At 37.9% G+C, this 26,271-nt stretch overlaps 1 protein-coding gene across 4 annotated transcripts in view; it reads right to left on the bottom strand.

Moving 5' to 3' along the window:
- Positions 1-26,271, bottom strand: part of DOCK4 (dedicator of cytokinesis 4) — a 408,336-nt gene that overhangs the window by 58,656 nt on the left and 323,409 nt on the right. For all 4 annotated transcript variants that reach the window (XM_045565153.1, XM_045565154.1, XM_045565155.1 and 1 more), the window contains exons 27-31: positions 23,161-23,255; positions 13,257-13,332; positions 11,357-11,457; positions 10,877-10,935; positions 671-819 (exon numbers count right to left, since the gene is read on the bottom strand). In XM_045565153.1, the coding sequence (XP_045421109.1) occupies positions 671-819; positions 10,877-10,935; positions 11,357-11,457; positions 13,257-13,332; positions 23,161-23,255 (480 nt within the window). The remainder of the gene's footprint in view (positions 1-670; positions 820-10,876; positions 10,936-11,356; positions 11,458-13,256; positions 13,333-23,160; positions 23,256-26,271) is intronic.

Below are 26,271 nucleotides of genomic sequence, written 5' to 3'. Positions count from 1 at the left end.
CATCCTGTGGGCATACAGGTTCATGCAGTGACTGTGTGAAGGCTACTCTCTCCACTTGAGAGACTTGGCATGGCAAAAGCAGCTGATTCCTTATGAGATCTGCTTTTGTAATAAGAATGTGTGTCTTGCCCAAACTGGAGAACTATTAGAACCTGTGTCAATGAGAAATGATAGCTCATTCCCTTGGAATTTCCTTTACAAGAATTTCCATTGCTGTCTCCTTTAAATTAATTCTCAATGCTTCAAGCAAAGAGCAATAAAACATACTGCCAATCAAATGGTCAAAGCTAATCCATTCACCAAATACAACATGCAGGCCACAGAGAGCTTAATGAGTTTCAGAATCATTAACCCTCTGATTCCTCTGTGCTGTGTCCAACTGGGAGTAAATAAAGTCTCTGCAAGTTCTTAAATATAGACCAGGGAAATCACAGAATTTTTTAGCTTAAAGGGAATTAAATGGCTTTTTAGGGCTTCCCTGGAGGCTCAGGAGAACATAGGACCAGAGAGAAAGTATCCGAGGCTGCGTGGCTTGGGAGTGGACAGGCCAGGCTAGAATCCAGATCTGTCGGCCCAGTGTCCATTTCCCAGCTCAGAGTTGAATCCGGAAGTTCAGAGATGCTGTAGAACTGAAATTCTTCCAACTGTGCTGAGGAGCACTTCCGCCTACCTGTTTAAAGTTGCCACTCCGCCTCTGCTCCCAGTCCATCATATCATGAAAAATAGGAATCATGACATTCCGAAGATCTGGCTGTGGTATCAAGGTCACTTCTAGGAAGGGGCCAATCAGGGCAGGGATGAAATGAAGCTTGTGCTCTCCTAAATTGAGCAAAATATTTGAGTTTCAATATATTTAATCTTAATAAGATTTAAGAAAATATTATAAAATTTGTTTAAAACTATTGTCACCAAGATATTCAATGACAGTTGCCTCCTTAAGTAAGAAAATAACCCATAAGATACAATTAAAAATTAAATAAATCATCAGGAATTGGTTATGCATATTATTGTACATTCACACAGTACAATTTTTATGCAGTCATTTCAAATGAGGCAGAAGAAGCATAACATAGATGAAGTTTTTCAGTATACTGAAATGAAAAAGTAAGGCACAATACAGTAATGCAGTATGCCCAGGAACATCTTTCATTTAAAAAAATATATATATATTAGCCTACAGGGTTATATCCCTTAATGTTAACCACAGTAATTATCTCTAGGTGGTAAGATTACAAGTGATTTTTGTTTATGAAAAAAGATACGTTTTGTCTGCATTATACAATTTTTATTGTGTGTGTTTTTACACAATAAATATACAGCCTAAATAAAAATCTGAACACTGGCCTAGTAAAAGACTATAACTATTTTCTGAAAAGACTAAAATGTAACAATAGTGAACTCACAATGGTATATTACCAAGTGCTAAAAGGTATGGTACTGATAGTTCAGAGGACAGGCAAGTGGGAGATGGGATGGACACAGGTGATCTTATGTAGCAGGTGGGTGTTAAGTCCAGTACTCTAATATATGTTAAATCTCACAGAGGGATTTCTATTACTGTAATAAGAATATTGATGCTAAGAAAAATACACTAAAGAGCTAACCTTCAGCACCATGGCTGACTGTGCACGATGCTAAGAGCATCCACTTAGAACCTACAAGTTGGGAGGCTGAGCAGAATATAGCTGGCTTCATGAAAGATCGTAATTTCTATTCATTCTTTTCTACTTTTGATCTTTTGCAGTGAGGGTTGAATACAAACAAAATCATACCGTTTACAGTTACTTGCCAATTTCAGAGTTAAATGCCTTTACCTTAATGACAGTTTTCTCTGTTTTGCTTTTTGTACTAGAAGGCACTAATGTGGCTCTGGAGCTCAGACAGGGATGTGCAAGTGACACTATGTAGATCCACAGTGCAAATGTATAGCTCACACTTATATTTACTTTAGAGGGTTTTTTTTAAGTAAAGAGAATATGAGAGAAATAATTTCGGGAGGGAGCAAAAGGATGGATGAGGTCAGAGGTGGGAAAACCCATGTGGGTGTTTGTGAATTCACTACTTTTTGTGACTGAAAGTGCCTTGGGATGCATCAGCTATCTTCCGAATGTGGCCCCCGCCCCTGGATAATTGCCTTATTCTCAGTGCTATAGGACATGAGTGGGCATGGGATAGAGTCAAGAACAAGCTTTCCAAATTGTAACACTGGCAGCAGTTAGTGCTTGAGCAAAGTGGGCACAAAATCACTTCTGGACAATCAGTGAAGCCGCTTAAACATTTCAAAGCCAAACTTGTATATTTTTTCCTCTGTAGGTTAAAATATCCACTATCAAGAGGCACTGTCTGATTAATTCTACCCCATGGTATTCATCCTTTATTATACCCTCAGATTATGAGCATTTCTAGCATGATAAAATTCTCCCTATTTCAATGACACTGAAGGATGTTACTGCATGTAGTTGAGTATGTCAGGAAATTTGAGGGGCCACATTGCAATGTTGCGTATGCTATGGACGTGAGAGAAAAGTATTTAGAAAAACTTCTCCATGACTCAGAAAGGCCATGGAATCCTCTGTGTCTTTCCATGTCAACTTTCCTCAATGAGGCACTGCAGGTCAAAGCCATGATCTGGATTTTTAAGTATTTATATTATTATAAATACATAGAGAAAAAGCAGTGCTGGATACTTCTTTCCTGTACATGTTTTAATAAGGGACTAATTGTTCAATAAAGAGTTTGGAAAGTTTGGGGAATGTCAAGATCATAAAAATGTATTTTATATTATGTGTGTTTTCTGTGTTTCCATTTCATTAAGTCAGTCAGTCATTAACCTATTCAGTGATTCAGTGACTCAAGAAATAGGAACTCCTAGTGTATTTTGAACACTGTATTAGGAGAGGTACTTGCAAATAAGGAGATCACAATGAACATCTGAGCAATTGCTGAGATATAAATCTAGAATCACAAAACAATGAAGATGGTTTAACTCATTCTACCTAGGGAACTGAAGAAAGCTACTTGGAAGTGTAATTTTGCCTACATCTGGGAGATACGAAGTTGGCTTAACATGTGGGTAGAGGGTATTACTGGAGAGGAAACAGCATGTGCATTCCTTTCTTTGATTTGGGTGTATTGGGTTTTTGACTTTGTCAAAAGCAACCCATGGAGCTCTGATACACCAGTGAGAATGTAAGCACCAGTCCCCTGAAGATCAGCATGGCAACAAGGAGGCTCTGTGCTAAGACTTTTATGAGCTTGCATTCCTTCTGGATTTCCACTCACCTGGAAGAGGTGTCCTTGGCAGAAGCCACTGGTCTGAACTACTTTCTATGCTGAAGATACCTGGAGAGCTCTATGTTAACTTCCCAGCCACAGTCTGTGATGCTGTCCCAGGGCTGTCTCAGACATCTGCCTCAAATAGGAACTAGTTGTCCTTGCCCTTGCCCTGCATCCTGAGATCCCTGTGGGACCAAGATCCCATGATCTACACTGGCAACAAGCCCATCCCCTCCATTAGCTGGTACAGACACAGCACCCCAGGGCGCCGGTGAGGTTCCTTGTTCCTGACATTGGGTGCTGCCCAGGTACCTTGCATCGTCAGGGAGCTCCCCTCTACCACAGCTGGGAGCCGGGCTGATTTTACCTTGGGTTTAGTTTCAGTGTGAGTTGAAGCGCTTAGACAAAGTGCTTTGAGCATCTCACCAGGAATACAGCCCTGGAAACAACCTGCAGGCCCCTGCCCATCTGCAAGTCCTTTTACTGTACATCATGGAAGTCACACACATAGTCCTTTCCTCTCTGAGGTTTCATCAAAGGTAAATTAATTCTTCTTTACCGTCTCTAAATTACTTATCCATACCCATTATGTGTGAGGGAGGAACTTGGCTGATAATCCTTCTGTGTTCCTACCTTTACTTTTCTCCCAGGTAATCCTTTATCTTTCCCAAAAGACTGCTTAGTTTTCCTCATCAGAGCAAGAGCACCTCAAAAGAAACTTCTTTATTAATCTAACTGCAAATTTTCCTCCAAAAGAATGCATACTTTCAAGACTGACAAACTCACTGAAATGCCAACTCACAGTTCTCCCTGTATTTCCCCCTTCCTCTCGACACAAACAATTCAAGCAGGTAACTAGCAGCTAGCATCCACAATTCCTTTCCTCTGTTATTTTTGTCAGGGCAGAGAGCAGATGCCACCTGAACTCAATCACTCTTACTGTCATTTTTAAAAGCCTAAACACACTGAAGAGCTTATCAAGATGTCCTGGGAAGTGAGGGGAAAAAAGAGAAAAGGAAGAAGGAAATTTCTGTTGGGACAAAGGCTGGCAAGTCCTGAGATTAGCAGGTCTCAGAACACAACTGTCCCATGACCCTACCCCAGGGGCTCAAAGTCTAGCAACAGATGCTATGCCCCAGTAGAGCCAATGGACTGAAGGGACCACGTACACCAGGACAAAGGCCATCTTGGCATTGGACTGGTAACCAGGAGGGCCTCTCTGCTTCCTTGACCTGTGCAAGACACCAAACTTCTGCATAGCTTTTGGGTGTATGTGGGGATAGGGGAACAAAAGAGAGGGAATACAAAATAAAGTTGAATTTCCTGCAGTCCTGATAGCTCTACCGTGTCTGAGATGGTGGAACGAGGTTTAGAGCTGCCTCATTACTATCTTAGTCTGTAATCTTTATGGAGCCCGTCATCCTTTAGCTTCCCTAGAGAAGACCATCATTAGCATGTATTTGCTTTATTTAACACTGTTTGCTTCAGTATTTGTAAATCTTTGAAAAAAAAACTCTTTCATTTATAGACATTTTACAATCCAATCTTCTTTTTAAAAATGTTTTCTACTATGAAAAATTTCAAATGTACACAAAATTACAGAAAAGAGTAAAACAAATCCCCACCTACTCATCTAGCTTCAATAATTATCAAGATTTTTGCCAATCCTGTTTCACCTAACACCCAATTATCTATTTTTCTATTTTTTATAGCAAGTCTGAGACATCAAATCATTCTACTTGTACACACATCAGTAAGGATCTTTAACAGATAGGACATTTTATAAATATAGAATCAGACTGCTTTTATCACACCTTACAAAGACTCACAATAACTCCTTAAATTAATTGAAAACCCAGCACCTATATTAAAATTTCTTTGATGGTCTTAAAACATGTCTTTCTTAATTGCTGTCTTTCGATCATAATCCAAATGAGGCTCATACACTACATTTTGTATCCTGAATTTTCTATTGACAGCAAGGTCACAGAGAAGCCACACCTACGTATAAACCATTGTGCAGCAATGCATGAGAATAGCCTTATTTGCTGAAAACACACTTTGGGAACACAGAATCTGTGCAAACCTGAACAAGCTCTCCAACCAGACAAAATTTAATTCCTACCAAACCAGCAAAGCAATTTGGAGGTATGTATGGCAACAGCAAAATAAACTTCATTTAAATGCTTTCTTTTTAAACCATACATTTAGTATACTTTCTCCATCTCTAATTGTCAGCCACATGGTCTTGTTTTGAAGTATTTAGGGCACCTGCTACTTGGGCTGTTGGAATTTTATATTTATGCACACAGAACAGCCTGCTAGGGAAGTATTGATTTTTTTTTTTTTCCGTACAGCAGTGACAAGACGCTGTGTTTGCAAATGTGGAACAAAGAGCCCACTTTATATTTAGTAACAATGTTAGTTCATCTAAAAATAGAAAGAAAAACTTAACCTTGCAGCAAGATGAATGCCAAAGGTAGGACACAGTAGTAAAGACTAACCTTTTTCTTTGCAGACTGTTCTTGCAAGTGTAGGTATAAATGGCTAAAATTTCAGGGGAAAATAAATGCCTCCCCCTGGCTCTTGATAGAACATTTTTAGTCCTTCAACTCAGATAGTGTAAATACTGAGGAAAATCACATTTAAGAAAAGGTGTTCAGTTATCACAAATTGGTTTTTATGTTTCAAAAGTAAATTATTTTTTCAAAACCACAATGAGATACCATCTCACAACCATCAGGATGGCTACTAACAAAACAACAACAGAAAGTAAGAAGTTTTGGCAGGAGTGTGGAGAAATTGGAACACACTTGTACTTTGCTAGTGAGAACATAAAATGTTATAGCAGCTGTGGAAAAACAGTAGGACAGTTCCTCAAAAAACTAAAAATGGAATTACCATATGATCCAGCAATTCCACTTCTGGTTACACACCCAAACGAATTGAAAGCAGGGTCACAAAGAGGTATTGGTACGTCCATGTTCATAGCAGCATTATTCACAATAGCTAAAAGGTGAAAGCAACCCCAGTGTCCAATGATGGAGGAATGAGTAAAGAAAATGTGGTATATCCATACAAAGAAATATCATTCAGCCTTAAAAAGGAAGACAATTCTGACCCCTGTTACAACATGAATGAATCTTGAAGACATTCTGCTAAGCAAAATAAGCCAGTCACAAAGAGACAAATTCTACAGGATCCTCTTTATGTGACGGACCTAGAACAGTTAAACTCATAGGGATGGAAAGTAGAATGGTGGTACCAGGGGCTGGGAAGAGGGGGAAATGGGAATTTATTGTTTAAAGGGTACAGAGTTTCAGTGCTGCAAGATGAAAGAGTTCTGGAGATGGTTGGTGGTGACAGTTGCATTAAAAATAAATACTACTACTGAACCGTACACTGAAAATGGTTAAGATGGCAAGTTTTATTGTGTATTTCACTACACTTAAAAATAACCGAAAAAGATAAATTATTTTAATTATATGTGGCAGCATAACTCAAAGTTCTCGTGAAGACCCCAAAACATTTCTGTCCCCAGACCTCCACTGTCTCACAGGGGAAGAAGAGAAGCCCTGCTTTGTTGACCTGCAAGGACCATTTGCTGCCTTTAGACAATAAAACCTTTTGGTTTTGTTCTCGTGTTGCCAACCAGACCTCACAGCACTAGGGCTGACGCATAAACCAGCAGAGCCACTGACTCATTCCCGTGGAGATGAAAATGGTGCTCACGGGCCTGTTTGCTCAAAAGCTCCAAGACTGAGGGGAGGGAGGAAGAGAAGTCAGAACTCGCGCCCTCCCCAACCCCAGTTCTGTGAGCTTAATAGATACTAACGTGTCCAAATATTTACATACTTGTTCAGAAAAAAAGTTTAAAACTTTTGGTATGTAAATAAATCATGATAAAAGCACATGTAATACTACAGATAAGTTGTTACGCAGTTTTAGAGTTGTAAAGTGCCTACTAGTCTGATGACTTATGAATAACAGTAACACTGGAAACCTAAGCAGTTCTAGGCCTCACAGAGTTGAAAAGCTGCCCCCAGGCAAGTGGAGGGGATATAATGATCAGATTTAAAGATCCCACAGCTTTATGTTTAAAAGTAGACTAGTCACTGAATCATGTGCTTTTTTGTCCGTTTTCAGCAGAATGGAAAAAACCAACTCATTTATAGCATATGGAAGAATTTCAACACTTCTGAGATAAACACCAATGACCAAAAACTGATTTAAAAATATTGTTCAGTACAATTTTATTTCTAAATTAGACCAGCTGGACAGTTTTAAGTGGCTAAAAGTATATTTAGTGACCCTGGGCATTTCCTCCTTTTATCTTATTTTCTAAAAGTTAGTGCTTTTTGTATCTTAAGTGTTGAGGACCTTGATTTATGAAATCATAAAAGCTTACTACCTTTACTAAGACATGGTGACTTTGTATCAAGCTTTCTCTTGGTTCCACATAAATTGGACAAAGTCTAAAATGTAAGATTTTAAAACTAAGCTCTTAACAGGTGTGGACCATATTTTCTTATCCTCCAAAATAACTTGCACATAGGCAGTGTTTCATGAACTTTGTCAAATTGAATTTATCAGCCTGTTACATTAAAACGTGTACATTTATAATTACCTGAATAAATTCTCTCTCAGCATTCCAGTCCTCAATATGACATATTTGCAGGTTCATCAAATTATAACTAATATATTTTAATATTCCTAATATACTGATTTAAGGCCTATAAGGGGTACCAAAACAGTACCCTGAATACTTAATTCTTCTTATCATTTTGTAAAAACGTATGTTAGAAGAGAGGCTTTAACATTTCTGAACATTTTCCGATTCTAGCTGTTGTACGACAGCAACAACCTTTAAAATTCACCTAATGTTTTGGAAGTCTCAGTAAAGTCAGGACACAACTCTAGGGAAATAATGCAGAAACCAAGGAATGAAGTGAAAATTTATACTCACCCTACACTTGAACTATGTCATGCTGGGAATTTGTAAGTAGAGTATAATAAGCCTTTTCTAACGGACTCCTAGGTCTGTGCTAGAGCTAGTCTTTGGGGCTGAACAACAAAGAAAGAGGATAGTGTTGTCTAAAGTAGTGCTTTTCGGTCTTTAGCCAAGTGCATAAGAACCACTGGAGAACTTGCTAAAACTCAGATAGCTGTGCCCCCCTCCCAGAGATTCTGTTTCGGTAGGTCTGGGGTGCAGCCAGAGATTTTGCATTTCTTACATGCTTCCAAGTGATGCTAAAGAGTATAGACAAAACAACATGTTATTGGGATTAATGTAACCCAAGATTTTTCACATTCTCTAGATTTCTGAGAAAAACAGAGAAGTAATTTAACATAAAAACCAGAGAGGTAGAAATATTTTTGTTTTATAATGAAGACAAAAAGAAGAAAATTTTATGAAGTATGCAATGACATCTTTAGGGAGACTAAATGTGCCAGCTTGGTTTAGCAGGCCAAGGGGCCTGGGCCTAAAACGCATAGCTATACTCAGCTGGACAAAGATTTATGTGGAAATAATCATACATGGCTAGAAGAGGAACCTGCCAGGTTTTCTAACATTCCGGTAACCCAGCCAAGTCTGTCCTGGTTTCATAATTTGAGCTCGGAAAAGAGCCTACACAACCTTGACTGCCGTTGAACAGAATCAATACAGCATTCTCTGGAAAACATCTTGCTAAATTAATGCCAAATGCAATATGGACACTAGAAAGGCCTTGATCTGCTTTTGAAAAAAACAAGGAGGACACAAAGAATCAAGAAAAACTGAACATAGAGAGGAGACTCTCCAAGTAAGAAAACTGTTTGGTGCTTTCCTTTTTTAAAAGAAAATGGTTGTTTTTATTCAAAATCCCTGTGTAAGGCACCGTGCTTGGCACAGTGAGGAGAGCAAGCATAACTGGCCCTCCTCCCCACCCTGCAATGACTCTAGCGCGGGGGAGAAAGACACAGGCATTAACACTGACACCCTGCACAGGGTAACGGGGCAATGAGGGCGGCAAAGGCTCCAGCAGAGTTTTCCACACTCCAGTCTTTCCTGTGTCTCCTTCATGATTTTTTTTCCTATCTATTCTCTTACTCATCTAATACTTTTGCTTCGTTTAAATTTCAAAATATTAAGAGGGTACAAAAGTTTTTGTTACATGGATACAACTCTATGATGCTGAAGTTGATGCTATTTTTGAGCCGAATCTAAAGACAGATCATGACTTCTTCTGGCTGCACTTACACAGTTGGAGGTTGTTTTCAAGATGCTAACTCATTTTTGTCTCCCAAAATCACCAGCAAGCATTGAGCACTGGGCTCAATCATATATAACAAGGCTCCCTCAAATTGCTGCATATATTTGAGGAAATGTGCATATCCTGGTCAAAAATCAGTCTGTAACATGAATTGAAGTACAACAATAAGGGTTCTATTTTCACTCACAGGAAACAAATTCTGCCATCTCTAAGTTGTGCTTGGATGAGCCCAAGAGAAAAGATACTTTCAGATCATTACATAGTCAACTCAAACAGGTCAACCACTTTAATCAAGAGGGGGAATTAAAATGTAATAATGGCTGGGTGTGGTGGCTCATGCTTATAATCCTAGCACTTTGAGAGGCCAAGGTGGGAGGACTGCCAGAGGCCAGGAGGTAGAAACCAACCTGGGCAATAGAGTGAGACCCCCATCTCTACAAAAAAATTAAACAATTAGCTGGGCATGGTGGTGGTGTATGCCTGGAGTCCCAGCTGCTTGGGAGGCTGAGGCAGAAGGATTGCTTGACCCCAGGAGTTTGAGGTTGCAGTGAGCTATGATGATGCCACTGCACTCTAGTCTAGGAGACAGAGCAAGACCCTGTCTCAAAATAAAATAAAATAATAAATAAATAAATAAAATACACTAATAATAAATGAATACTAAAAACTTGCATAGTTAACATACCAAATTAATGAGTTATGAATCTTGAGAAAGAGATCCTATACCAATGACTTTTAAAAGAATTTGTTTTCCAAATATTATTATTCTTTTCTGTGCAACCAAATCTGTGCTATCAATTTGCTAGAATAATATGCTCTCTCTGCTGTGGCAGATTAACAAAATTTGATCTAGCAGTCTCTTAGCAACTGCAGATGCTTTTAAAATCCTTTGGCTATACTCTTCATAATATAGGTCAATGGTCTCAAGTTTTCAGAGTAGTGATGCTCAAGTCAATGTTGTATGAAGTTTAACCTAAATTTTTTATGATTCATAGCCTCAAATTCAGAGTCCTAGAAATTTTCAGTTGTTACAGTCCCAAATTCTAAAAGGTTAGCTCATCATGAGAAATAATATGCGTAATGTTTGAGCAATGCTAGATTATAAAATTTATCATTAATAAGGACACACACAAAAGTAAGGTGACTTTTCAGAGAGACACCAATTTAAAGAATTAGTTGTAACCGTATTCAGTGCCAACATGTCAATTACTTTCTATAGCTATCTGCATTGATTTAGACATTTGGTTTCAAATGCTGTCATTGGTAAATTGCCCTTCTTCATCTGTATGCTTCAAAGTACAGTAAGGAGCTGTACAGTGGAGGTGGTTTCTCTTTTCATCACTTACCTAGGTTTTGCCACATGCTGAAAATTTCACAACCCATTGTTACCCGCATGTCACCATACCTGAAATAGAACAAGAAACCAAACCTGATACAAGCCTCCAGAGCAAAGAAGTATTTCTGTGTCTTTAGGATATAATCTATCATTCTGAATTATAAGGCAATACGTTTTTTAATTAAAGATGTTTAATGTACATGTCATGATGCCTCTAAATCAAACCCTCATATAAATCTTTCAGTGAAACAGATTTGTCTCATACTTTTTCGCTTATGTAATAATTTTGAATCCTGAAAGACTCGGGATAAAAAAATGTGCCAACAAGTTCAAAATATTGACATTTCTAAAAAAGATTGTCTCTTGTCCTCTTGGTTTTTGCTTCTCCACTGTGTGATTTCCAGTTATGGACATTGTGATTTATGAAACATTTGAACAAAACATCTTTTAAAAGGCAGCATTTCCTACCCGATTATACATTGGTACTTACTTTTCTAACACCTTTTTCTTTTTGGAAGGTGTGAACATCTCCAACTGCAGACACAACTGGTTTATAAAAATGACTGCGAGATAAAAGTAGGAATCCCAGATCTAAAACGAGAACAAGATATCTCAATACTATGGTGTTACACAAATAGTTAGAGGTAAAGTGACATGGTATCTTGAATTTGCTTCAAAAATGGCAAGTGGATGAGGGTATAGTTGAAGTAAGACTGGCTGTGAGTTGATAATAGTTGAAGCTGCATTTGGGTACATGAGGGTTCATTTAACTACTCTATTTCTATATATGCTTGAAATTTTCTATACAAAAAGAGTAAACTAAATAAATATTATCCATTTATATATCACTTCAAAGCTATATCCCAGGTTTCTTAAGTTTTTTGGTATAAGCTAAATGGTAGATGTTTGGTATCTCTTATAACGTGTCTGAGTATCTCCAAGGAGGTGGAGGTATAAGATGGATTAATTTATTCCTGTGTGAATTCATTTTTGAAACTCCTTTTAATGTAGAACTTCAAAAATGCATACACTTCTTCAAATATGCTAATTGCTTTAAATTCAGACATTACATAACAATTTCCTGCCCAGACAAATCTCTTGAGTCTAAGTTTTCTTATATCAAAAAGCAGAATCAGAAAGAGATCAGAGTAAAAGTCCCTGAAATAAAACTTAGCAAAAAACATGTAGGACAAAAAGGAAGGAAAGTACTTCTCTACTGACACCATGTTAAGTTAAAGACAAACTAGAACTATGACAGAGAATTAACATCTGTTATCCACAAAGAGCTCTTACAAATAAAAATAAGTATGATAAAATCCCAAACAAAATAATGAACAAAACTCAAAAGCAGCCAATTCACAAAATATGAATTTTGGTCAATAAAGAGTAGTGAATAACTAATAATTAGTAAGAAATACAAATTGAAGCAAAATAGGTATTCCCCGTTTATCTAATTGTCAAAATAAGCAGTCTCTTTCATGTTGGTGTAGATATAGGAAAACAGGCAATCAAATATAATTGGTACAACCTTTAACTCAACAATTCCACTAAAATAAATATTTATCCAAATAACTAATTAGGGATATATGCCAAGTTTTATTTTATAAGAATGCACATAAAAAGAGTAATTTATAAGAATAGAAGAAAACAACTTCAATAAGTAGAGCTCTGATTATAAAATTTTGATATATTGATTATTATAGGTTATGATAGAGAAATATTATATAAGCATTAAAATTCCTTTGGTTTTTATTGTATTTGTGTTTTAATTTTCTCATTATCTAATAAGGAAATTGTATAAAATGTTTGACATAAAAATGTTATTCAAAAAATAATAAGAAACAAAGATATTGGAACCATGGAACCATCTTTAAGAAGGAAAGTCAAAAGAGGGACTGTTCATCTTTGCCATTTGAAAAATAATACGTCAAGAATTCATAGGCACCCAACCATATCACAGTATAGATATACAGAGAGTTCTGTCTCAATCTTACTAATATTTCATTTTTTTCTTTTCATTAATTCATTCTAAAAAATGGAGAGACAGAGGAATAGAGAACTAAAGGGTTGACTTTGTAAATGTTTTCTTCATATAAACTCTTTTGAAAAAAGACTTAAAAATATGTCCCAAGTTCCTCTGTCATATATAGGGATTATACAGAAAAAAACAAGAATTAAAATTTACAGTAATAATAAAGAACTACCTCTTTTTAAGCGCTAGGTTCATAAGCATTATTATAGCCCTAGCCTGTTCACAAAAATAATGAAAACAGTTCTAACACTATTCATAGTTAAAACTAATATGGCCCAAGAAAATACGTTAGGTAATTTCCTAAAACACATGTGAATCTTTCAGCTTAAGCAGGATAGTCATCTAAATAGATACTTACCTTATAATCAAAGTTTTCATTTAAGAAGTTCTTACGAAGTGCATCTGAGAGGTACAGAACTGTTGTAATAATAACACTAGTGATAAAAGAAAATACAGTTTATTTAAAACTTTACAGTAGTGAAAATCATTTAGTATATAAGAATAAAAAGCAACTAAGATAAAAGAAAACCACCTTCAGTAAGCAAGTGGAGCAACATTAGATAATTCATGTCTGAAATAAAAAAAGAGACACCAGGCCAGGAAAAAAAAGAAAGAATGAAAGAAATCTATCACTGCAGTTGAATTTCTTTATAAAATGATACATAGAAAAATCTATGAATTCATATGACTCAGACAAAAATACATTATTATCCTGATGTTTTGTAATGTTTTTTATTCATTTCCAAACAAAGCAAAATGATGTAATACAAAGAAAACATTCCATATTTGATTATCACGAAAGAAAGCCATGCTTTTTAAAAGCACAGGGAAAGAAATGGAGTCCAAAGATGAAATGGATAGGATAAAATGATAGAATATACTGAATATTTATTAGCCTTCTCTCTGTTCTCCCCTGTTGAAGGTGTTAGTGGGCATGTAAGAGCTACAGAAAGCAGCTTCCGTTTCTCAAGGGGACAAGACTGCCACTAAAGAAACAATTACTGCCACTACAGAAACTATAACCCAGTACTAAGCTGTGTGAAACCAACGGAGTGTTACAGCCATTCAGGGAAAGGGGCATCTTCAGGGCAGGAGAAATGAGAGAAAGCCTGAGAGAGGGGACACATGTAGCCATATGTAGCTTGCTGGTGATCATTCCTGCTTAGCTCTAGAGTTCTGTAATTTGTTCAAAATCTGATCATTTTTACAAGCAGAAGAATATATTTTTAAATTGAATGTATTTCCAATAGGTTCACCTAATGTTAGATAAAGCATTATATTGCAGCAAGATAAACTACCCTGAGCTACTAGAAACTAAGCACCAATACACTGATATTTAAAACCTCTCAGCCTTTCCTGAGATGCACGTGTAATGCAGTGATAATGCGTTAAGATCCCAGTTCTCACCACAGGATTTGTTACTAAAGGATGTGGTTGGATGACCCTGGGTAAAACAAAATAAAACACCCCACCAACTTCGCACCTTGGTTATCCTACGGTAAAATATAGATTAGAATAATATTTACTAATTAGAATAACATTTATAGTCTTTGAAGGACCTAAATGTTCATTACTGTTGTTATCTGCTAGAAAACTCACTGTTACAGCCTTCTTCAACTCCTGACCTCAAGCAATCCTCCCGCCTCGGCCTCCCAGAGTGCTAGGATTGTTACAGCCTTCTTGAGGGGGAGAGAAACATTAACACAGCCAAGCTGGATGGCTCAATGTGGAAGTTCAAGGGAAAGAAAGGGAAAGAGAATGAAGGCACCATTTCATGGGTACCTGCTCTATAATGAACAGGCACTATGTTACATTTTATATATGTCACGTATACCTTTCAACAAATCTTACTATGAAAGTTAAGTATAAGAAGAACCTATGAGTTTGAGAAAGCCTGTGGTTTCTTTAGCCTCCAAAATGGAAGATATCATCAGTGAATTTCATATCAAAGAGATAAATCACCACAAATAACAGTATAATGTGGCAATATTTTATAGACAATGGCAAAATCAATGACAATAACTGAAGAAATCACTGAGGCTCCCAAAGTATTTTACTCAAGTTTTATGATATGAAACCAAAGCTTAATCATCAGGAAGTGAAATGCTATCAGCCAAAGAAGTGGTTCTTTCCTAGAAACTAGTCCAAGATTATTGGACTTCTAAGTGTACTGAAGAAAAATTTGTTTCCTTAACATGTGGAAACATAAGCACAAATCTTCTGCTTTGACGTTCAATAGAAAAATACACACAGTCCCACTACACCTGAGTTTTACATAAAAAACCACCTCTGACCCACAACTCCAGCTTGGATTGCCGTTCAGCCACAATAGCTCTAGTCTTAGTGAAACATGACATATCTGGGATTTAGACTATTTACTGGGCTGCATGTTCTAGAAAGGAGCTAACAAACTCAATCTTCCAAGGGAGAGGGGGTTATTCCATGGCTAGGATTACCGAATGGTTGTTTATATGCTGGGTCCCAAACAATATTCATGGCTTCATGAACTGCATTTGCATGAACAACATGCAACCTCTGCGGCCTTACTATAGAACAGTGGGTCTCAACCTGGCCTGTGAACTGGAATCATTGGGAGCTTTTAGGATAGAGATGTCTTGATCACACCCCCAGAGATTCTAATGATTGGTCTTGGGTGCAACCTGACAACATCAGGTTGTCAAAGCTCCCAGGTGATTCTTACGTAAGGCCAGCGCTGAGAACCGCTACTCTACAATAGAGCAGTGCTGCTCAAACTTCAGTGGGTACCTGGTGATCTAGTTAAGATGCAGCATATGATTCAGCAAGCCTGGAGTGGGAGTGAGTTGAGATTCTGCATTTCTGACAAGCTCCAGGTGAAGCTAATGCTGTTGGTTTGCAACCCACCTTTGAAGGCAAGGCTCTAGAGTAGCCTCAGTCAAAAAAAAAAAAAAAAAATTCCAGCAAATTCTGCTAAGCATTCTCCTGACTTCTGGAATTTTAGGCAGATGCTTATGGCTCTTTCACGGTGCATGCAGTTCCTATTTCTAGACTGAACACCCTTATCAGAGCTGCTTTGCCAGCAGGCACAACGAGGCACAGGGCATAAAGCCTATGAACTTTTCAGGGACTTTGGAAAATACTGAGACCTGAAAAACTGTTATGGAACCCAATTAAAACAATAAAATAAAAACTAAAAATAATGATTAGTTACATGTCCACAGAAAGTAACATGGCAGATTTCATTAACTGTCCAATTTTTAATGTAATTTTTATGTTAAAATATTATAGGTTACTTTTTATAATTTCACCAAAATTTCTAAATACAGTATATACAAATGCTGAGAAATCACAGCCAATCAAAATTAAATGATTTACTCATAGGCCAGTAATTTAAGAAGCAAATGTAAAAATGCTTTTAATTTTTTTCTTCAACAAAATTATATGGAATGTGGCACGTGGGTCTATGCAATGTTTGATATGAAGAGCAGTGGGGTCTCCAAAAATAAGACTACTCAGGGCTAGAAAGCCCTTAATATGACCCGATTTCAAAGGGTTTTCATTTATGCCTAAAACATTCAGTCCAATTCACAGAGGCAGCTCCCAGAGCTTTCTATGGTAACTCAGTACTGAGACAGTTTCCTCGCCCCCGGGGCCCCAAGCCAAGTAAAGGCATTTATACATTACTGCTCCTTCATTGTGGCAGATATCTGTGGCATTTAGGGATCTTTCTTTACTTGTCCCAATTTACCCAAAGCCATGTGGCTTCTCTGATTTCATTCTTTTACTTATGATGCAGTGTCTGAACGTGGAGATATTTCAAATCTCAGGGCTCCAACTCAATAGCCAAGAAAGGTTTGCAATCTGCTGCCACAAAGGGCCAAATTACTGATTTCTGCCGCAGAAATGCAGGCACAGGATCATTTTTGATAATCTATGGGCACAGCATGATAAAATTTATACATAAAAGAGTAACCAGTGCACAGGAAATCATAGTTATTGCCTTATGGTTTTCCAGTTTCTGCCTCATTCTTGGATTTATTCTTGGAATTATTTGCAAGCAACCCTATTGCTCCCTCTCACCCCTGGCTCAGAAATCTCATCACCTATAATTTGTTATTTGGAAAACTATTCCAACCTGATAATCTGCTCGGGCACAAGGCCATCTCCAAAATCACACATGGACTGAGAGAAAGACCTCTGTAGATAAACTGGGTATCGGTAACGTTGATGTTGATATATTGAAAAACTAAGGAGATCTCAACCTGGAGGACAGCAACTTCCCTACAACCTGGTGGGTTAACTGGGGTCGGCAAAAATCATCACAAAGTTAGGGCAGATGAAAATCCTGGACAACCATCAAGGGAATCTGAACTTCAGCCTGTGGGAGAATTGCCTGAAGGATGCATAAGACCCCAGGGCCTCCCCAGCACCTGTGGCTTGGGGGGTTAGCATGGGGTCCGCCAGGTGATTCCGATGCCCAGGGTCACCCTTTATCACTTTTAGGACTGGTGTTACAGATAGAAAAGAAGACAGATAAAGGTTGGAACTTAGAGAATAATGACATCTGGGGATTTTAGCCTCGTTTACCATTGTATCACCTAGGGCATAGCCTAATAAGTGTGTGTTACATGCCTGTTGCCTCGTAACTATATTGACATCTATGCTTATACTTATTTGCCATATTAGATAATTCTAAAATGTGAAGCTTATAAAACTTTTAATAGGTTTTTTAGATATTTTGAAGAACAGACTGAAATCAGGCAAAGCTAATCCAGGTGGAGGGCACCGCGTCAGCTAAAGCAGGGATATAGGAAAAGGAGTGATTTTGCTTTTGGACAATGGAGCATGCAGTGTGGAAGGACAGAAAGAATGAAAAGGTATTTAAATGAAATGATTTTGAAGACCCTCTTAACCAGTACTCCATTGGGCAGTATGGGGAGAAAATCACTCATGTAGCAATGTCCTCTGTTTTGATCTGTTAGGTTCGAATCCTAAGGCAGCCTTTCCTTCATGTACCCATTCTCACTACCAACTCCTCCTAACTCACAAGGAGATGCTGTGTGCAAGATATTCTTGTGTAAATATTTGCTATAATTAAGTTTGGCATACTCATCATAGTAATATTGTTTTGATAAAAATCAGTATCTTATCTTCCCCTGGACAGTAAAAGCCTTTAAGGATAACTACCCTTAATAAAAATAAAAACAAAACAGAAGTAGCTGTGTCAGTGGATGCTCAAAAGATTAGCTACTCTATCACTCAACTTTTCAGGGTCTGAAAAGGCATACTCTTCCCCCCCTTCCTGTTATTATGGATAAACTGTCAATGCTCCTAGGTAAGGTAAAGCTGTTTTTGTGTGTACTAGATCAGTACTACTCTAAATGTGATGAGCTTCCTTCATGGAGAAGGTCTTAGCACAAAAAACAATGTCAGCTGAACTAAACTGCATTCCTACATGGTTGATTTGTTTTCAGGTACAAGCTCACCATGGACAGGTAACAGACAGTTCTTAGACTGGCACACATGGCAATCTTGCACTCAATCTCATCCCTGCTGGCCCACCCAAGGACATTGTTCCTTCAATTATCCCTCTTTTCTTACACCAATATTTCTATCTTTTACTAATAGGGCCATTCCTATCAGTAAATCAATGTTATAATATCCCATATTTTAAAAAGAATACTTCCAGATGTAGCCCTATTTCTCTGCTCCTTTTTATAGCAAAACTCTTCTTAAGGGCTGCCTGTAATTACTGTTTTCAGTTTCTCAACTTCTACCCACTCTCGAATTCGGGCTTTCCTCTCCACCACTCCACTGAGAGCACTTGTCAAGGTCATGAATATCTACCATGTCGCCAAGTCATAGGACCAATTGTTGGTCCACATCACTGCCAGCCTCCCTGGGGCTCTAGATATTCCTTCCTTCTTGAAATACTTTCTTCACAGGATATTATACTCTGCTAGTTCTCATCTTACATCACAGGCTCAGCCTTCTTTCCTGGATGCTTCTCCACTTCCTCACCTTTAAAACGTTGGCATGCCCCAGGGCTCAGTCCTAAGTCCTTTTCTCTTTTCAGTCTGCACTTCCTTCCCAGGTGCTCTCATTCAGTTCCGTGGCTTCAAATCCTATCGATATGCTAATGACCCTAAATGTCTCCAGACTTCTCTGAGCTCCGTACAAGCAAGTCCAGCTTTCTCTTCTACATCTCCACTTGGATACCTAATAGCATCTTGAACTTATGCTCAGTACAAGTGGACATAAATTCACCTCTCTCACCCCCAATGCTACTCTTCTCTCCATATTTTCCAACTAAGTGAATGGCACCACGATTCATCCTTTTGCACAGGCCAAAAATCTAAGAGCCATCTTTAATTACTGTTTTTCTCTCCCATCCACATCCAGTTACCTGCAGGTCTTGTTATCCTTATCTTCAAAATCAATCTTCTCATGACCTTCACTGCTATCTATCTGCCCAAGCATCAGCGCCTCTCACCTGGATGGCTGCAGTAAACTCTTAACTGCTTCTCTTTGGTTTCTCTTTTGTCTCTTTACCCATCAGTATCTGGGCCCTGTTTTAGTAGTTCCTCCCTTCCCCACATTTCAGCCACACTAACAGTCGTTCACTTCCTCGAGTGTGCTGTTTTTATTCTGACCAGAGGAGCTTTGTATACACTGTTCCTACTGACAGTAACATTCTTCCTTTGGTGTCCCTGTACCTCCTGCTTTAGCTTTCAGCTCAAGTTTTAGTCTTTCACGAAAGACCCCTCCTACTCCAGTCTTGAACAAAGTTCTTTTGATAAACACCCTCATAGACCTGTGCTCTTTATCTTTATAGCTCTTATTTTATACATCAGGCACTGGAAAATACTTGCCAAATAGATAGGTCAGTAAATGAATGGATGATCTCCCCTAAATGATTTAACAAATCACTTATTTGCTATATAGATCTCATGTGAAACTTACATGAGTTAGTGTATGAGATGTTTAAGCCCAACATGCACACAAGATAAACAAAATAAAGACTTGAAATTTCAACTGAGGGGCCAGGGAGTTTTTACTTTCTTCAGTAGGCAAGGGTGTTAAAAGATTTATCTCCCTGGAAATATGTATATAAAGCTGTGACTTTATTTTTGTACTTCATTTCACAATGTGTATGGGAAGGGGGTGGAGAGAAGCTTATCTCAAAGTGTCCTACATTTTTGGTACTTACTTTTCATCTTCCTTATGTTTCTTCTTTCTTAGATTGAGCAGTTGTCCTCATTAGACACATCTACCAGGAACTTACAGTGGGCACGAGCTAGCTTTGCAGCAAGCAAGAACGAGAAGGAACATCTCTTGCCCTTGCAGAATTTGGAGTGGACACACTTGCTGTGTTACACAGTATCAGGCATGCAGGTGGAAATAAATAAAGAACCATACAAACCACCAGGTGTCTGGTCACAGATTTTGGCAGGACTTCACATAAAGCAGGAAAGCTACAAGATGTGGGACAACACAGCTTGTGGATGAAAGTTAAAGGCATTTAATTTACTCAAAAACATAGGAAGAAAGGACCAACACATAAAAGAACATTCAGTTTGAGGGATGAGCAATTCAGCTGCATTCAGGAGCAGGCCAATGATGACTTCTCAGCTAGCAGCTATCAATTTGACATGTACTAAGCACCCGAGTGGGCTAATAAATGTGGGAGTTTGGGTTAAAATACCTCTGAGAGGCCCTGATCAAATGTTTATCTAAGAAAGTTAATACTATGGAAGAAGAGCTGGTCAACTTAAGTGACACAGATCCAATTCCTGCAACTTAATTCTACACAGCTTAGCAAAGTGGGAACTTTGTCTTTCCAGTGCATGTTCTTTAACATATTTAAAATATCTTTAACATCATCTTTCAGAGATCTACCTTTCTACCAATATTATACAGGTTAATATTTTTCACAGATAAAACACAAATAGTTGAAAGCTTTTTTCTCGAGTATATACCACATTTATAAAGCAAGACAAATCTCATATGTTTTCGTAATATGAATGGGAAATAGCTAGGGACTACTAAATGAGGAGAGGGGAGGGAAGGAGAGGAGAGGGAAGGAGAGGTGAGTAGGCGAGCATATAGCAGCCAGCTTTTTCCAACTGGACAGATGTCTCACCAGACCCTGGAGTCCTGTCCACGAATTAGGTTGGACTCACAGCCGCCAGCCATTGCCAACAGAGAGGCAGCGCCAGACTCCTATCAGCACTCACTTGGGTGGCAATGGAATGAAATCACTGCATTTAGCAAAGGCTGATGGCACTTTTCTTGGGTTTGCTATGGGAGTTACCTTCTGTTTAAATATATTACACAGAGCTCAACTCCAACAAAATCATGTTCTCGTTTGGTTAAACACTGTAGATGAAAATCTGGAACATTATGTGTTTACTTCAAACCAGAACCTATACTTCTCAGTCTGTTATCCACTCTTGTGACCACAAAAGTCTTTATAAATGGAATAAAGATGGGGCAGAGAGAGATGATACTGAATATCAAAAAGCTACCTTGTCATGGTTTTCAGCAAGCTCAAGCAGAGACTGTGTATGTAAGGAACAAAATGTCAAAGTCATTTTCAGTTTGAATTTCTGCCACTGAAAAGTCCAATTCAATCCAAAATATCCCCTGCACATGGGGCAGGCAGAATGAACAAATACTGATGCTATGTGATGATGATGTCCACAGCCTGGATCCCTTCCCATCTGGCTCCCTGGATCACTTCATAGCTCTCTCCAGGTACCCAGAATGTTTGCTGTTTGGTAATAAGGCCAGATACACGAGCAAAAGCTCCCACTTAAATCTGTAGTATGCCCATATCCAAATGAATAGATATTTGATTCTACTCACAGATATCAAAGTAAATATGCTAAGTTCTAAAGAGAGCTATTTCAGCAGTCTCAATTAGTCTTCAAAATGGAAAAGCTGCTCTGTACTTATGTAAAATATGCCATATTATACTATTTGTTACTTCACAAAGTTTTTAACACATCATTTTAACACCTCCGAGTCTATAAATGTATACTGCAGCAGAAGCTGTACTGAGCATATCTAATCAAACTCAAATCCCATATTCCTGTGCCTCTCACCACTATCACACCTGGGCATCTGGGGAAGACATGGGGTGACCTTGACCTATGCATAGGTGCCTAGAGAATTCAACCTTCACCCCGAGCAGCAGGGTGTTGGTGTTTGGAGAAGAGGAGGAAGGAGAAGCACGCAAGTGTGGCCTTGGAAAGTGAGAATGCTAATGAAATACGGTAAATAAGTTTGGAAGTGAAGATCAGGCCAGTTTCTTAAAGAACAACTTCATTCTGTGTCCGGAGACTAGGGGGACAGGAAGCAGAGAGAACAGATACGTCCCTGACACTGTACTCCCCAGAATGGCCCTTGACATTCTGACTGTCCTTAATATTCTTTCCCGGCTTCTACTCCTTCAAGTATTGCCCTCAGATCAGTTTATTTATTTATTTATTTTGCTGGATATGCTTAATATAGGCTAATTTTATCAACTTCCAGAGACTCAAATATCACCTTTACCTCAATAGTTTCCCAAATGTCTGTTTCTAGTTCTGAACTTTCCTCAGAGCACTATTTTCAGTTTTTTCCTGGCCACATCACTTGGATGAATCAAAGGAATTTCAGTCTTTATGTGTCCAACCTAAGGCCCATGTCTTATTCCCTGTGCTCAGCACAGGGTAGATGCTTGATGTATTTTGTTGAGATAAAAATAATTAAGAAAGATCAGAAATGAGTCAAATGTCTAGCAACTAGGAATTGGTTAAATAAACTATAGTGTACCCATTTGATGAAATGTTATTCAGCTGTAAAAGAAAAAAGCATTAAAGAATGAGGGACTTTCTATTTATTAATTTGGAAAGAATGCCAGTCTTTCTGAGTGTAAGAGCAATGTACAGAACAGTGAATATATTATGCTACCTGCTAGGCTCTTCATAAAGGAACGCTGGAAGGATATGCAAGAGACAAAAGTGGTTACTATAGTCTGGGGATAGGAGGTAGATGGGAATGGAAGTTCTCAATGCATACTCTGCTATATTGTTTGATTTTTGAATGATGTTTACATATTCTAAACAAAGCATAATTCAAAACAAATAGAAATAATTTTTTTTACAAAAGACAGAAGTTAATTCATAGGCAAAAAAAAAAAAGAATTTCAAACTTGAGATCAGATTAAAAAGATCATTTTGTACCCCCCTCTTCCTCTATACCATGAGCTGGAATTATCATCAATATAAATGTCTTACTTGTTAGCAACCAAGCGCATAACAGTCCAGTCCTTTGGAAACATCTCTGGGCGTATCAATATTCGGAACACAGTAAATATCTGCAGCAGGAAATCCTTGGATAAGGAGAAACAGATCATTTTACTGATTTATTGTAACTGTCAATACACACACACACACACACACACACACACACACACACACTCAGAGTACTGTTGTAACCATTTCCAAAGCAATCATAGAGAAGGAACCACACTTTAATAATTCATACCAGGGAAGGGATCATTACGCTTCCCATTCCCAGCACCCAAACCTGCTGGCTTGCCACCCTTCCCAAATGTTTTCTCTTCTTTTTCTTTGTCAGGCACAGTGGAAATGACTTTTCATTTCTCTTCTCAAATGCTAACAATTTAGATTCTTAAAATAAAAATGGAAAACTTGCAACAGAACATTAGCAGGCAAATATATTCCCTTTCTTCTATTATAGTATCCTAAACAGCAGAACTTTTTAACTCAAGAGAACAACGAACATCCCTGGTTCAGTTCTACTTTCCTTCAAGTGGGTATCAAACTTTAGAGAGTTATGTTCATAAAAAAGCATCTTTTATAAAAACCTATGTTTCTTAGGAGGGTTCCTGAGATGCAGTATTAATGCGATGTGTGCAGGTGGGTAGAATCTGAGTGAATTTTCCTGAGTGTGTGATGCAGAATCAACTGAAATGAGGATGTGTGCTAACTCGAGCCCAGTATCGAGTGCTCAGTAGCTACGAGACTGGCAAGATGTCCCTCACAGGGATGCTGAGCCACAGGGCAGCACAGTAGTATTTACTGAGATGTTATCTTTAAACTGATCACCTGAAAACACTCAACCAGAAGCTATCCTCAGACACGGAAATCTCTCTTCTTTAAACATTACAAGAGACAGGACCAAAAATGCTAGAGCACATGATACTTAACGGGAAGTTAAGGAGATAACGTACCACGTGTATTGAATGAAATAGAGCTTTCCCAACTCAAAAGGGATTCACTCAGTCTAGCTTTGTTTTAGATTTATTAACTGGAAAACTTAAAAATAAAATGCAATCCAAAACACAAGGGTTTTATTTATCAGACCCGACAACACATTATGTTAAACATGTAAGCTGCTTGAATATAAGATTATGGTTGTCATTCATATCAACAGATAGATAGAATCGCAAAACTGAGAACCATGTGGCAGCTTCATTGTTTTTTTTATATATATTCTAACAGCTTCAATCAGGCCCATAAATATTTTGACAAGCTTTTATTTTAGCATCTTTGGCATCAACACACATACATTGACATGCAGTATATACACCATGTGGAAACATGCCCACCAGGTCGTCTGTCTCTCCATGGCTGGACAGATTGCGCCCATGTCTCCAGAATCACCAGAAGCAGTTTCCCAAATGTACTCCACTGCAGGTCAGATAATTTTGGGAAACACTTCACCTTCTAGCTCTCTCTTGGGTCATTAGCATGCTAACACTGTCAGAAGCCCTTTTTCATGCATTTCTAAAACCTATTTTAATGGTTTTTCAGTTGATTCTTTTGGGTTTCTCAGACATGAATACAAATAATCCCTGCAAATAAAAAGGATTTTTGCATTTATCTTTCAAAGAGTTGTACCCCACTCCAGTTTCCTATCTTGTTGCATTTGCTCCGACAGATATCAAAGAACAGTCATGAAAGTGCAGATTCATTTGTTTTTCACAGTCTACAATTAATCAGGAATAGCTTAAATAAATTCTAAAATACTGACGTTCCATTTTCTCGCCTCAAAATTTGTAACAATTAGAAATTGGAGGCAGCACCCTGAGTGGTGGTGTATATGTATATGTGTGTGGTGGGGGTTTTGTGGGGCGCACTGTGACGTCAGTTGCATGGAGAAAAAAATTGTCTGAAGGAATTAGCTACAGGAGGCAAGACATCTGTCTCAAGGGCTAGCAACTTCAGTTGTCCTTTCATAGTGCTGAGGACAAGGGAAAGATTATTCCAAGTGTGGAAGTTGGGGCCAGATTACCTGTTTCTGTGCTGTCTCATTTTCCTATTTCCATTTATTTCACAAAATAAAAGGCTGTGGCAGCATGTGGCAATGCTCTATATTGACATAAATCTTTATTTCCCTCAAGAAACCTTTTCAGTGTCTTGAGTAGCTTTCTACAGTGTCCATTCAAGTTTCATTTATATTCATGAAACCAAACACATTCATTTGTGGAAACCTTATAAGAAAAATAAAAGAACAATATACTGAGAATCAGAAAACTTAGGTTTTAATTCTGGCTCTGCAATTAACTAGCTAATGACCCTGACAATTTACTTAACCTTTCTGGAATGGAGCTCTTATACTTGGAAAATGTGGGGGCTTTAAGGTCTCTTGTAGTTAGAGAAGTTTAAAAAAATCAATATGATCATTTACCTATTCAAAAGTCATCCCTAAATTTTTCTTATTTCTAAGCTGTAGGTTAATGTTTCATCACATCACATTGTGAAAGGTACTTACATGTAATTTAGTTTAACAAGTATTTGTCAACTGGCATGCAACAGAGTTTATTTCAAACTCAGTTCTAATATGTCAAAGCATTAAGAACTGAATGCTATATTCTTTAACATCCCCTTCCTTCCTACCCCAAATACAGTACTATTTTCTTGTCTGTCCTAAGTACTTTTCAGCTCTGGTCATTTCACTAAATATGTGCTTTTGCATAGATAGATACAATTATTTTGCACATTTAAATAAGTAACAGATTTCTTTTATAATTTAAAAAAAGAACACTGCCATGCCTATAATATTCGTGCTTGGATAGCACACAGAAAAAAGTGTTTCACATGCCACCATTCTAAACCTGGCAGCCTGGGAGCCATTTCTTTTTCTGTTTGTTTACTTCATGTAGCCCAGCATAGTAACTTAACTGTATTCTTCCAATCAGGGTTCAAAATAAAAAAGAAACAGGGAGGCACTACTTTGAAGAAGTACTTTTCCTGCAGTGCAAAAGGTTCAAGTAAGAAAGTCTTTGTGAAAATCTTCCAAAACAATAAAAAGTCCTATATTCAAAGAAAAAGCAAAGCAGGAACAGTTGTTATGATTTTAAAAACTATCACTAACATTTA

Source organism: Lemur catta, chromosome 11, assembly GCF_020740605.2.
Source record: "Lemur catta isolate mLemCat1 chromosome 11, mLemCat1.pri, whole genome shotgun sequence".
In the NCBI taxonomy this organism is placed as follows: domain Eukaryota; kingdom Metazoa; phylum Chordata; class Mammalia; order Primates; family Lemuridae; genus Lemur; species Lemur catta.
The sequence above is the reverse complement of the archived record's forward strand: the minus strand, read 5'-3'. Positions and strand labels throughout refer to the sequence as shown.